We start from the raw sequence: 14,350 nt of genomic DNA, 5'->3' as shown, positions 1-14,350 counted from the left end.
TCATCATTATTACTACTACTACTACTACTACTATTTGCAATCATGTCCAGTTCTTGGAGATTGCCTGGAGATGTCCTTGCAGTTTACTTGGCAATTTTTTCCGAAAGTGCTTTGCCGTTGCCTCCTTCCTAGGGTTGAGAGACAGTGACTGGCCCAGGGTCACGCAGCTGGCTTTGTGCCTAAGGTGGGACTAGACCTCCCGGGCTCCCAGTTCCTAGCCTGATGCCGCCTTTTCACCGCTACACTGAACTGGCTCTACCGCTTTATTGCTCAGCTGTAAATGTGTTCCAACGCAAATAGTTGAAAGAGAGATAACACACAGGATGAAGCATGTCAATCTGGAAGAAAGTCCCTTGTGAGTGTTGGCTTGTGTATTGTAGCAGAGAATCTCAGTGAGTTGGTCTATAGTGAGGGATGAGTGGGGAATTTTAGAGTCGTTAGACCTGCATTAAAAGGTCCTGGGACAATGTTGCTCGTGGGAATTAATCCAAGATTAGAAGCCAGTGATCTGTTCATATGGTAAGGAGTCAGAAGATCTAGGAATATGGAAGGGAACCGGATCAGGAAGCAGAAAGGTTGTTTACAAGAAGGGGACACTCCAGCCATGAATAATAATAATAATAATAATAATAATAATAATAATAATAATAATAATAATAATAATAATAATAATAATAATAATGATGATGATGATGATGATGATGATGATGGTACCTAGGATGCTGGCAGCAACCCATGTCAACCATTAGTACCAGTCAATTTGAGTGTTCAGTTGACTGAGGTTCATGTTTTATGAATCAAAGTTTTATAATAATAATAGTTGGAAGGGACTTTGGAGGTCATCTAGTCCAACCCCCTGCTCAGGCAGGAAACCCTACACCATTTCAGACAAATGGCTGTCCAGTCTCTTCTTAAAGACTTCCAGTGTTGGAGCATCCGCCACTTCTGGAGGCAGGCATTATTACTTTTGTGAGGCACAGGCTGAGATCCTCACGAGTCAATGAGGCTTATTTCATATTTGATACTTGCAGCCCCACTGCGTTAAAAGAAAAGCAATCTGTCTCTGTTGTTACTGTGTCACTCACCGCGAAACTAAATGCTGCCCACGGTGCACGCTACACACAAGTTAAAAAAAACAAACCACAAATAAGAACATACGTTATATCCACACATCCTTCACATTTCTCTTCACCATCGCGCTGCTGCCTCTGATATTGCACTTCAGCATCGCGCTATACGGTATTTAACATGGTTACAGCTCTAGGGATAAAAGCGATTTTTCAGCCTGTTAGCCGTGGTTGTTATTACCCTGTACCTGTCTGCCAGATGGTTAATAGTTTAAACGATTGGTCTTTTTTCTTCTTCAAGATCTTTTGAAAATGAACCTTTCAATTTACACACGTCAGCGTAACGGAGGAAAACATTTGTCGTTTTATTTTATTTTTTTTATTAAAGAGCTTTACAAAAAAAGATTTTACAATACATCCCCAAAAACCACCCACCCCAAACCACCCCCCTTCCCCCCCTCCACTTCCCAGAGCTAAATACAGGGTTATAGTTATAATAATCATATTCTAACTAAAGATTATCCGTAATATAAAATTAACCAAATTCATGATGTGCTTTAACTCCCCTTTAACATAGATACATACAAAGTACTAACACTAAAATTAATAACAATATCCCTCTAAAATCTACTCAACATTTGTCGTTTTAGAGGCTCTACGGGGAGTCACCTCTGGCCCCGGAAGAGCTGGAGAATGTATTTGACACTCTGGATGCAGATGGCAACGGCTCCCTTACTATGGAAGAGTTCACCAGCGGATTCAGTGAGTTTTCGGCCCGCGTAGCCCTTCAGAAGTAATTCGGCTTGCTGTCAATTCCTCTTCTGGTGGTCCTTTTATGTATCCGTCTATGCCCGTGGTGGTGAACCTATGGCACGCGTGCCACAGGTGGCACGCAGAGCCCTCTCTGTGGGCACGCATGTCGTCACCCCAGCCCTAGGCCTTCAGCTGAGTTTTATAAAACCTTTTCGCTTTAGGGCTCCACCGCTGTGTGCAAAAGAGAGAAAAAAAGGTTCAATCAATCAATCAATTTCAACTTTTCGCGGGGAAAAAAAAGATCTCGCCAAGTTGGAATTGATGGATTGAAGTTTCTAGTCCCAGCCGGTCTGCCGTGACCACCGCAGCCACGCCCACCCCATGGGCCACGCCCACCCCATGGGTCACGCCCACCCCATGGGCCACACCCACCCAGCACCCGACGATACATAAGTGGGTTTTGGGTTGCAGTTTGGGCACTCCGTCTCTAAACGTTTCGCCATCGCTGGTCTATACCGTTTGATTTCTCATCTCTTAACAGCATCGCCTGATCCAGAGAAAAGCCAACGGGATCCTTTAATTGGGACATTCCTTCTATTGGGTTGCTCCTCTGATTAATTGTCCTCACTGCCAGGAAATTTCTCTTGGCTTCTAGCTTGCTTCTCTCTTTTAACAGGTTTCCACCCATCGCTTCTTGTCCTGCCCTCTGGGGCTTTGGGAAATAAGTTGACCGCCCTCCCCCTCCCTTCTTCACTATGACAGCTCCTCAAGCACAGGAAGGCAGCCATCATGTCCCCCTCCCCCCCCTCCATCCTCCTCTTGAGTAGGCTAGTCCTCTCCGTCCTTCGTCATAACGATCCTCTCTGTTTACTTTCTACGTTGAACACTCGTGCTGGATTCAGTTCCTTCCTACATCCTGGATGACTAATCCCACAGCCTGGTTTGGGAAGGCTTAGATTCCTTTCTTTCTTTCTTGTCCCCACAGCCGGTTGCTTTTCACAGGAGAAGAACCCACAGGGCAAAAAGTATTCAGCCAACTCCTCCTTTGCTAGTCAACCTCAAGGCGAGATGCCCACCCTAGTAGCAGATTCTTCGTCTGCAGCTCAATTGTGACGTGACCTCCCGTTTAGACTACTGCAATGCTCTCTACATGGGCTGCCCTTGAGGACCACCTGGAGGCTTCAACTGGTGCAGAATGCGGCCGCGCGAGTCGTGATGGGGGTCTCCTGATACTCCCATGTAACACCTCTACTCCGCGAGCTGCATTGGCTTCCGGTTGCCCTCCGGGTGAGATTCAAGGTGCTGGTGATGACCTATAAAGCCCTACATGGCTTGGGTCCAGGATATCTGAGGGAGAACCTGCTACTAGCATCGACTTCCCTTCGTCCAATGCGCTCCCACAGGGAGGGTCTTCTCAGGGTGCCACCGGTTAAACACTGCCGGCGGGTAACACATAGGAGTAGGGCCTTCTCAGTGGGTGCGCCTGCCCTGTGGAACCAGCTGCCTGCGGAGCTTAGGACTGCCCCCGACCTCCGTTCATTCCGCCGGGACCTGAAGACCTGGCTCTTCGAGCTCTCTGGCCCAGGCTGAGAATATTTTTAAATTTTAATTTTAACTGGGTTTTAATTTTCTCAGGGTTCCATTTAATCTCTTTTAATTTGTTTTAACGTTTGTACTGACTGTTTTTTAAATGCCCTGTAAACCGCCCTGAGTCCTTCGGGAAAGGGCGGTATATAAATCTAAATAAATAAATAAATAAATAAATAAATTGTGGGCATCTTGGGTGATTTAATGGAGACCGAAAGGGCGATGGGTGATTTGATGGAGACTTTAATAGAGATTCTGTTGCTAGTGGTGCTCCGTTAAAAATGTTCACCGTGTGAGATGCTGCTAGCTAGACCATTTCCTGGACCCTGTTATCCCATTTGTCATCCTAGGGCAGGGGTCGGCAACCTCGGCTCTTTTATGACTCGTGGACTTCAACTCCCAGAATTCCTGAGCCAGCATAGCTGGCTCAGGAATTCTGGGAGTTGAAGTCCACGAGTCATAAAAGAGCCGAGGTTGCCGACCCCTGTCCTAGGGTATATTGAAAACCTACGTCGTTCTGCTCTTTTGGAAAGGATGACAGCAGTGGTCCAAATTGTGGAAGCCTTTTGGGGAAAAGTGTGCAGTAGAAATGCCACCTTTGGATAAGTTTCCACCCGTTTTTCTTCTCATTTCTTTATAACCGTAGCCTCGTTCACTTAATAATAATACTATTTGACGTCGCTTTCTGGGCAAGCAGTCGACCCTTTGCGCCGTTACTTTAATTTTATTGCGTTTCACAAGTTCACTAAATGAAAGAACGCACAAAAAAACCCCAACCGACTTGATAGCGACCACATAACACACCGACAAGTGTCCTCCTCTCGGCTTCCAATACACGACATCAATAACCGGATCCTACTGTGATCTGATTGGCTCATTGCCCAAACAAGATGACACCCGATTGGCTCTCTAAACACGCGTGCTCATTGGCTACGATAGGATGAAGGAAAGCTACCCGATCTCAACCTGAGCAAGTTGTGCTTCCTTTTTCTGGTTATTTGGTTGTAACTTTTCATAGAATGGAGTACAGATAATTGAACAAACTTGGTTGCATTACGTTCTTGATTAAATTATCTTTCCATTGATTTATAATTTTATGGTACTGCTCCCCCCCCTAAAAAAATTGGTGTTATTAGGCACCAAACCTCAAAAGTACACTTTTCCCAAGAGATTTCCACAATTTGGGCCACTACTGTATATTGAAACCTAAGTCTTTCTGCTCTTTTGGAAATAATTAATACATAGGTAGTTCTTGACTTACGACCACAGGGGAGCTCAAATTTCCATTGCTAAGTGAGACAGTTGTTAAATCAGCTTTGCCCCATTTTACAGGTACTCCTCAACTTACCTCCACAACTGAGCTGCCCCCGATTTTATGTTGGTTCAGTGAGAAATTTCTGAAGCGAGTGGTGTCCCATTCTACGACTTTTCTCGCCACATTGGTTAAGTGAATCACGGGAGTTGTTAAATTAGTAACCCGGTCGTTAAGCGAATCCGGATTCCCGCGTTGACTTTGCTTGTCAGAAGGTCGCAAAAGGGGGATCACGTGACCGTGGGGAGGGGGAATGCTGCAACGGTCGTAAACGTGGAAAAAACAGTCGTAAGTCGCTTTCAGAGCGGTCGTAAAACGAACTGAAAGTCGAGGATTATCTGGAAAGCGTTTTAATGGATGTCGTAGAATTTTGACGCTCTTTTCTCGCCATCTTTGTCAGAAAAACGACATGCTTTTTTTTTCTTCCGGATTACAGAAGCTAATTTAACAGGATTGATTTCTCGTGCTATGACAACTAGTTGTGTTTTTTTGTTGTTGTTGTTGTTTTCATTTATTGCAAACACCTCGAGGACCAACCTGTTTTGTAAAATCTTTTTTTAAAAAAAACAAAAACAAAAACCTGCAGGCCAGTTCTTGTCCAGGAGAGAGGAATCTTTGGCTGAGGCCTGTAAAACTGGAAACAGCTTTCCTCCGAAATCGAAGGAGAGCGTCGCGGAAGGAAATGAGGCAGAAGAACAGTTTTCAAATCTTATGGAACGGCTTGGAGCTGAGAATATCTTGGAGGAGTAAGTCTTGCCCCTGAAACAGCGGAGAGCCTGGGAAAAGGGTCAGGGGTTTGAATGCTCCTTTATATCAGGGTTGGAAATATATATATATATGTGTGTGTGTGTGTGTGTAAATTTTTTGGATTGCTAACAAAGAATTAAAGGGAGACTGATATAGCTATTTCAAACTTATTTGTTCTCATCAGTCAGCCACACCCTTCTGAGATTCGAACCTGGGCTGATTGCACATTAGGCAATTGTTCTAACCCTTCGAATCTCAGAAGGGTGTGGCTGACTGATGAGAACAACTAAGTTTGAAATAGCTATATCAGTCTCCCTTTAATTCTTTGTTAGCAATCCAAAAAATTAACACAAATATGAGCTGTCACTGTGTGACTACAGCCTGTTGATGGCCTTGGGTTAGGCTGAAACAGGTAATAAGATTTGCCCCGTGTTTAACAAACGCTTAACACACACACACACACACACACACACACACACACACACACATATATATGTGTGTGTGTGTGTGTGTGTTAGGGACGCGGTGGCTCAGTGGGTTAGGACGCTGAGCTTGTCGATCAGAAGGTCCGCGGTTTGGTGGGTCGAATCCCGAGTGCCGCGTAGCAGAGTGAGCGCCTGTTACTCGTCCCAGCTTCTGCCAACCTAGCAGTTCGAAAGCACGTAAAAAAAATGCAAGTAGAAAAATAGGGACCACTCCGGTGGGAAGGTAACAGCGTTCCGTGCGCCTTTGGCGTCTAGACATGCCGGCCACATGACCACGGAGACGTCCTCGGACAAGCGCTGGCTCTTCGGCTCTGAAACGGAGATGAGCACCGGCCCCTAGAGTCGGAAACAACTAGCACGCATGTGCGGGGGAACCTTTATATATATATATGTGTGTGTGTGTGTTTGTGTGTGTGTGTGTGTGTGTGTGTATTTATATATATATCCTTTCCTTTCCTTTCCTTTCCTTTCCTTTCCTTTCCTTTCCTTTCCTTTCCTTTCCTTTCCTTTCCTTTCCTTTCCTTTCCTTTCCTTTCCTTTCCTTTCCTTTCCTTTCCTTTCCTTTCCTTTTTTCCTTTTTTGTCTTTTCTCCAGTGAAAATGATGTAAAAAAACTCTGGCTTCACTTAAAGAAACACGAGCCTCACCTGCTTTCCAATTTTGAAGAATTCTTGACGAAAATCTTCTCTCAGCTCCAGGAAGCTGATAATCAAAAGAACACCCTGGAGTGTTTCTTGCAAAAGTAAGTGCTTCTTTTATGATGGATTCTGGGGAGGTTTACCTTATGTATTTTTCTTTCATCGGGATTCTTTCCGAGCAGAAGCATCCCCACGAACGGGTAATGCATGTTGAAAGCTACGTTGGCAGGTGTGATGGGACCCACCTGAGGTTTTTTTTTCCTTTTTGCCCTGTGAGTATAATATCCATCCCATTAGCTGCTCGTCGAATCCGCCTCAAGGGTGTACAGGTAGTCCTTGATTTACGGCCAAAATTGAGCCCAAAATTTCTGTCGCTAGCCTAAGCGGGACAGTTATTCAGCGAACTTTGCCCCGTCTTACGACCTTTCTTGCCCCCGTTGTTAAGTAAATAACTTCAGTTGTTAAGTCAGTCACGCAGCTGTTAAGTGAAACTGGCTTCCCACATTGGCTTTGCTTGCCAGAAGGTCGCCCAAAGGGATCACGTGACCCCTGGGGGGGGGCACGCTGCGACCGTCATAAATAGGAGCCGGTTGCCAAGCATCTGAATTTTCATCACGTGACCCAGGGGATGCGGCAGGGGTCATAAGTGTGAAAAACGGTCACAAGTCACCTGGAGCAGTGGGCTAATGCCTCCTTAAGTAACACCAGCTGCCTGCCATTAGTGCAGGTTTGAGTCCCACCAGGCTCAAGGTTGACTCAGCCTTCCATCCTTCCCAGGTAGGTAAAATGAGGACCCAGATTGTTGGGGGCAATAAGCTGACTTTGTAATAATGCCACTTTGGGGTGTGTGTGTGAAAGCCCTAATAAGTAGGCTTATACATAGAATGAAGGCTACTGCTAAGCTTGTAAGCCGCCCTGAGTCTTCAGAGAAGGGCGGGATATAAATGGAATTAAAATAAAATAAAATAAAATATATTAGAGCCTTGGTGGAGCAGTGGGCTAATGCCTCCTTAAGTAACACCAGTTGTCTGCAATTAGTGCAGGTTCGAGTCCCACCAGGCTCAAGGTTGACTCAGCCTTCCATCCTTCCGAGGTAGGTAAAATGAGGACCCAGATTGTTGGGGGCAATTAAGCTGACTTTGTAATAATGCCGCTTGGGTGTGTGTGTGTGAAAGCTCTAATAAGCAGGCATATACATAGAATGAAGGCTACTGCTAAGCTTGTAAGCCGCCCTGAGTCCTTGGAGAAGGGCGGGATATAAATGGGATTTAAAAAAAAAGTAAATCACGTGACCATGGGGATGCCATGCCGCAACGGTCGTAAAGTGTGACCAACGGTCGTAAGGTCACTTTTTTTTGGTGCTTTGTCACTTTGAACGGACACTAAGCAAGCTGTTGTAAGTCGAGGACTGCCCGTCCTGAAATGTTGCTGAGCGTGACTCGTAGATTTATCTGGGAGCTTTGCCTGTCTGTCCAACCGCGACTTTCTCTCGGAAGGAAGTTTACGTGGCTTCTTGTCTCTCCAGCTTTCTTGCTGGTGTTCCGACCCAGATGTAATTTCTTGTGCTTTTAAAAATCCCCTATCAGCAAAATGTCCGCCTACGACGACGAACTCCAGCGGCTGTACGAAGAAATGGAGCAGCAGATCAAATCCGAGAAAGAAAAAGTCTTGTTGGAGGCAAGTATCGGTTTAATACGGGCCTTCGAAGGGCAGATGGATGTACGCAGAATCTGACTGTGGAGTCATTCTCGCACTGTGACGGTAAAATGAACGATGGCACCAAACATGGGTTTGAATTAAAATGTGGCCATTGTTCCTCTCTGTCTTTCAAACCCTGACCCTCTACCCTTTCAGACAAGTAGCTGTCCATCTCTCTTCTTAAAGACCTCCAGCGACGGAGCACCCAACCTCTGGTGGCAAGCCGTTCCACTGGTTGATTGTTCTCACCGTTAGGAAAGTTCTCCTTAGTTCTAGGTCAGTGGTGGCGAACCTAGGGCACGGGTGCCAGAGGCGGCGCTCAGAGCCCTCCCTGTGGGCACCCGCCCCATGCCTCGGAAGTGGCAACTGTCCCTCTTCAACCAGCCACCCCCCCTCCCCACGAGCGACATTGAGGTGACCACACCCATCTTGGCCACACCCACCCAATCTTCCATGACCACCACACCCACACCCACCCAGTGGGCCATGCCCACCTGGCACCCAGCGAGAAATAATAAGTGGGTTTTGGGTTGCCGTTTGGGCACTCGGTCTCTAAAACAGGGGTGTCAAACTCAACTTCATTGAGGGCCGCACCAGCATTGCGGTTGCCCTCAGGGGGCCGGGTGGGTGTGGCCTGGGTGGGTGTGGCCTACTGGGTGGGCGTGGCTAGAGTGCGTATGGCCTACTGGGTGGGCGTGGCCAGCTCTACATCGTTGGCATCAAGGGTGCCTATGGGGGCCTGGGCAGGAGTGGGACAGATCTGGGGGTCTCTGGCAGAAGGAGGGTCTCTGGGCCAGGGCCAAGGCAGTGGGGGCCGTTCCCTCACTGTTTCCAGGATGGCTTCACGGGCCGCATGAAACCACTTCACGGGCCACATCCGGCCCCCGGGCCTTGTGTTTGACATGTCTGCTCTAAAAGGTTCGCCATCACTGTTCTAGGTTGCTTCTCTCCTTTGATGAGTTTCCACCCATTGCTAAATGTCTCCGGAGGTTCTCCGGCCTCCAGGTCCTGGTTGTCCCCCAAATGCCTTTTTTTACGAGGCAACTGGACCTCCTTGTTTTTCTCTGAAGACATTTCGCTCCTCACCCAAGAAGCTTCTTCAGAGCTGAAGGAACTTCTCGGATGAGAAATGTTTCCAAAGAAAAACAAGAAAGTCCAGTCGCCTCATTTAAAAAAAAAAAAGCATCTTTGGGATTTCCATCCGTTGCTTCTTGTCCTGCCTTCCGGGGCCTTGGAGAATAGGTCGAGCCCCCCTCTTCTCTGTGACAGCCCCTCAAACTTTGGAAGACTCCAAAGATACCGTGTCACCCCTCGTCCTTCTCTTCATTAGACTAGACCAGGGGTCTTTGTTAGGCATATGGTGATAGCCTACAATGTTGGGTTGAAAATATATTAACCATGATGTTGTGTCTTTAAGACGTTAATTGGCCAATGGGTGTGTAAGTGTTCTCATGGCCATAAGAGGGAGCTAGGAACGTAGCTTCTTTCTCTCTAAATTCTCTGCTCTCTCTACTATTGCTGTTTTGCTGTACTGTTGGTTTACTACTGTGATAAACCTGCACAACTGTGTTTTGACCTCTGGACCGGTAAGAAGACTTTGTATTTGGAATACTCCTTGGACTGTTACTATTGTGTATGACCTGGACTGTTTATTTTTGACCGTGCATTTTTGTTTTTACACCACCTCAAAAGTAAAACACTTTCTGCTTTTACAACTCAGTGTACTCTTGTGGTTACTGTGTGACTCTTACTGCTCTCAGTACCCTTCGTTGTCTGTGCAACTCCTTGGTAGCACAAGGAGACCTCTGCATATTAGTTCTTAACGGTCTTCAAACCTGGCCCTTTTGTGACTTGTGGACTTCAACTCCAGCGTGCTGGGCTGAGGAATTCTGGGAGATGAAGTCCACAAGTCATAAAAGGGCCACGTTTGAAGACCCCTGCTTGTGGACTTCAACTCCCAGAATTCCTCAGCCAGCATGACTGGCTGAAGAATTCTGGGAGTTGAAGTCCACAAGTCATAAAAGGGCCACGTTTGAAGACCCCTGGACTAGACACACCTAGCTCCCTCCATTGTGTAGCTTAGCCTCTGGATCTCTTATCATCTGTTTTTTAACTTGCTCAAAACCCGCCTGAAAGCTCTTTGCGTGTACGTGTGCGTGTCTGTGTGTGCGTATGTGTGTTTGGCGTGTGTGATTTCCCCCCCCCCTATGGATGTGTTGCAAAACAACAACAATCTGCCACTGTTTTGTTCTCACAATTGGTTGTTTCTCCATTGCTTTTCACTCAGATCCCCCTGCTCTTTTTATTATTCTCCAATTTTGCAGGGCGCTGAGCGGTTCCAGTCCCGACACCAGGAACTGGAGGAAAAGCTTGTCGAAAAGGAGGAGGAATTGGAGCAGCTGTCTCAGAAGCAGAAAGCAGTAGGTGAAAATAATAATAATAATAGTAATAACAACAATAACAACAACAGCAACAATAATAATAAAAAGTTGGAAGGGACCTTGGAGGTCTTGGATACACCAGACTTGGATACATGGAAGTAAATAGAATAACAGAATAACACAGTTGGAAGAAACATTGGAGGTCATCTAGTCCAACCCCCTGCTCAGGCAGGAAACCCTACACCATTTCAGACAAAAGGTTGTCCAGTCTCTTTTTAAAAACTTCCAGTGTTGGAGCATCCACAGCTTCTGGAAGCAGGTTGTTCCACTGGTTAATTGTTCTAACTGTCAGGAAGTTTCTCCTTAGTTCCAGGTCGCTTCTCTCCTTGGTTAATTTCCATCCGTGGCTTCTTTTCCTGCCTTCAAGTGCTTTGGAGAATAGCTTGACTCCCTCTTCTTTGGGGCAGCCCCTGAGATACTGGAAGACCGCTATCATGTCCCCCCTCATCCTTCTCTTCATTAAACTGGACATACCCAATTCCAGCAACCCTTCCTTGTATGTTTTAGCCTCCAGTCCCCTGATCCTCTTTGTTGCTCTTCTCTGCGCTCTTTCTAGAGTCTCAACGTCTTTTTTACATCGTGGTGACCAAAACTGGATGCAGGTATTCCAAGTGTGGCTTTACCAAGGCCTTGTAAAGCGGTAGTAACACTTCAAAAATTATGTAGTTATAACAGCAGAAAAAATTGATGCAAGCTTAGCCATACGGTGGCAGTGTGCTGCATCATTTTAGCTGCGCTGGTAAGAAAGTCACTTGAACCACTGAAGTGCCGACTTGGTCCTGCTTGCATAGATGTTTCTCGACTTGCCACAGTTCATTTAGCGACTCTTCCAAGTTACGACGGCACTGGGAAAAGTAACTGGTGATCCCTTTTTACCCTTACGCCCGTCGCAGCATCCCCGTGATCATGTGATCAGAATTCAGCCTCTTGGCAACTGACACGTATTTATGGCGCAAGCAGCATCCTGGGGCCCCCGTTTGGTGACCTTCCAAGCAAAACCAGTGGGGGAAGCCAGATTCACTTAACAACCGTCTCGCTAACTTAACAACTGCAGGGATCCACTTAAACAGCTGTGGCAGGAGAGGTCGTAAAACGGGGCAGAAATTCACTTAACCCTCCGCCTCACTTTAGCCACAGCAGCTTTGCGCGCAGTTGCGGTCGTGATGCAAAAGACAGCCGTATTTGTTGATGGTTTGCTGGATTTCCGAAACACCCTCCTGGAGGGAGGTCTCAAAAACAGAAAGAGTTTTATTTCTTTCTGCTTCATCTGATGGGAAAGAAACAGGGACCTTGAAAGCCACCACACTACACGGCCAACAGGACATCCAACCCAAATCCTTTCCGCAAAAGATCCACCCCTGCGTTAAAACTTCAGACTGCGCCGCCCCGCCCGCTGCTTATTTTTCAAGCCCCACGTAGGGAATTTAACTTCTTGAGCTGGCTGGCCAGTTGACTTGTATCACGTAAATATCAGGCTGACCTCTGCGGAGGTGACTCAACTGAGCTCTTACTGAGACGTTGCTCGGAAGCTGTAAATAATCCCCAATGTTTCTTCTTATCAGGGTTTGAAGGCTCAAGTGTAGGTAAACTGAGAAATTCACATGGCCTCAAAAATAACACATTGGCTGTTCTTATAGGATTTACGAGCCGTTCCTGCTGCCTCTCTTGTAACGTGTTGAGGGCTATGTTAGTTTTATTTGCGCTCTGTCAAAAAAAAAAAAAGAAAAAAAAAGCCAGTTCCAGCCATTTAGCTGCCTTATTACACTGTTGTCATGGTAATACTAGTTTGAGCCTAGGTAATAAGATAAATTTTAATTTTGCAAAGAAGAAAGAAAAAAAAGGCATTTTCTTTTATACGGAAGGGTTAATTATTTATTTAGTGCAAGCGGTTCTGTAACTGAACGTAAATGAGGAGCCAGATTGTTGGGGGCAATTAAGCTGACTTTGTAATAATGCCGCTTGGGGTGTGTGTGAAAGCCCTAATAAGCAGGCATATACATAGAATGAAGGCTACTGCTAAGCTTGTAAGCCGCCCTGAGTCTTCGGAGAAGGGCGGGATATAAATGGAATTTTAAAAAAAATATGGATTCCAACAGCCAGCATATACACTGCATGGAGATATGAAACTTTCAAGCACAGATAAAATACAGACGGTCCTCCATTTATAACCACAGCTGAGCCCACAATTTATGTTGCTAAGTGGGAAATTTATTAAGTGAGTTTCCCCCCATTTTATGACTTTCCTTGCCACATTTTTTTTTTAGATTGATTTGACTTTGGGGCATCTGGAGGTCTTCGCTAAATGTTTATATGTAGACTTTTTTCCCCCTTAAAAACGTATGCATTTGCATTACAGTTATCGTTCTGTTTTTCTTTTTTTTTCCTGTTATTGTTTTTTAAAAAATAAGAATAAATTTTAAAAACTCCCCTTTGGAGGCACTTTATGGACTTGCGATGAATAAAAAAATCCATTCAGCTGGGTTTTTTTTTAAAAAAAAAATTACGATTCTTCTTTTGATACAGTTGGACAAACAATGCAAAGAGCTACGGAATGTTAGGTGTGACACTACAACAGAAAATACCAAATTGAGGGTTACTAACCAAGAGCTTCTGAATTCACTGGAAAGAACCTCGGAGGAGTTAATTATTGCTCAACAGCAGCTGCAAATACTTCAGGATGAAGCTAAAAAACTGCAGGAAGAGAAGGAAATGTGAGTAATTCTAGAAAAGGGGAATTAAGATAGGCAGAATGATTTTATAAAAGGATGGATACTTTATTACACAAATTAAAAACACGGATAAAATAGTAATAATTGTAATAATTTAATAATAATAATAATTTAATTTATTCTACTGGGGCCCTTAATTTAATTTCTTTTTAACTTTTGTATTATTGTATTTTATTGTTGTTAGCCGCCCTGAGTCCTTTGGGAGATACGGCGGCATATAAGTCATAATAATAATAATAATAATAATAATAATAATGACAACAATAACAACAACAGAAGCACTATTGCATATACTCCCAATGGTTATTGGCACACAGGATGCCATACCAAAGAATTTGGATGGCACTTAGAAAATCTGTGCATTGACAGAATTTTCATTAGACAAATGCAAAAAAAAAACAACAACCCCACACTGCATGGATCCACATACAGTATACAGTATACTACGCCAATAGATTACACATAAGTGGTTCTCAACCTGTGTGGTCCACAGATCCCTGGAGACCTGCAATGTTGTCACAGGGGATCTGTGAAAGCTTGATGCAGACTAATGGTTTAAATCTTGAGTTGCCTGCGTGGTCTGTGGCCGTGGTTCGTGGCCACAAAAGGTATTTAAAGGGGCCCTTTTATCATTTATGGTGGACTTGTGACAAAGCAAAGAAATATTGCAGCTGGATTCCCATCTTAACACGGAAGATAAAAGATAAAACCAGAATCTTTCCTTTCGGGTTTAATGGGGGAAAACGTGGGGGAAAAAATCGAGACTTTGATGTTAGATATGTTGATGGCAGCAGGATTACTTAATGGATCAGATAAATTGATTCCCACCGTGGATGAATGGCTGCAAACGGTGACAATGTTTTTCTTGCTATGCAACCAGCCCGTTGCCATTTC

The 14,350-nt window shown here is 45.1% G+C and overlaps 1 protein-coding gene across 4 annotated transcripts in view; it reads left to right on the top strand.

Annotated features, from left to right (window-relative positions):
* CRACR2A (calcium release activated channel regulator 2A) overlaps window positions 1–14,350 on the top strand; it is a 43,700-nt gene that overhangs the window by 7,484 nt on the left and 21,866 nt on the right. For 3 of the 4 annotated variants that reach the window (XM_083365842.1, XM_083365843.1, XM_083365844.1), the window contains 6 exons: window positions 1,718–1,829; window positions 5,306–5,465; window positions 6,546–6,692; window positions 8,175–8,265; window positions 10,611–10,706; window positions 13,251–13,438. In XM_083365842.1, the coding sequence (XP_083221968.1) occupies window positions 1,718–1,829; window positions 5,306–5,465; window positions 6,546–6,692; window positions 8,175–8,265; window positions 10,611–10,706; window positions 13,251–13,438 (794 nt within the window). The remainder of the gene's footprint in view (window positions 1–1,717; window positions 1,830–5,305; window positions 5,466–6,545; window positions 6,693–8,174; window positions 8,266–10,610; window positions 10,707–13,250; window positions 13,439–14,350) is intronic. The other variant, XM_083365845.1, reaches the window with a different exon arrangement.

The sequence above is a fragment of the Vipera ursinii genome, assembly GCF_947247035.1.
Source record: "Vipera ursinii genome assembly, chromosome: 6".
Lineage (NCBI taxonomy): Eukaryota > Metazoa > Chordata > Lepidosauria > Squamata > Viperidae > Vipera > Vipera ursinii.
Note: the sequence above shows the minus strand (reverse complement) of the source record. Positions and strands in the feature narration are given on the sequence as shown.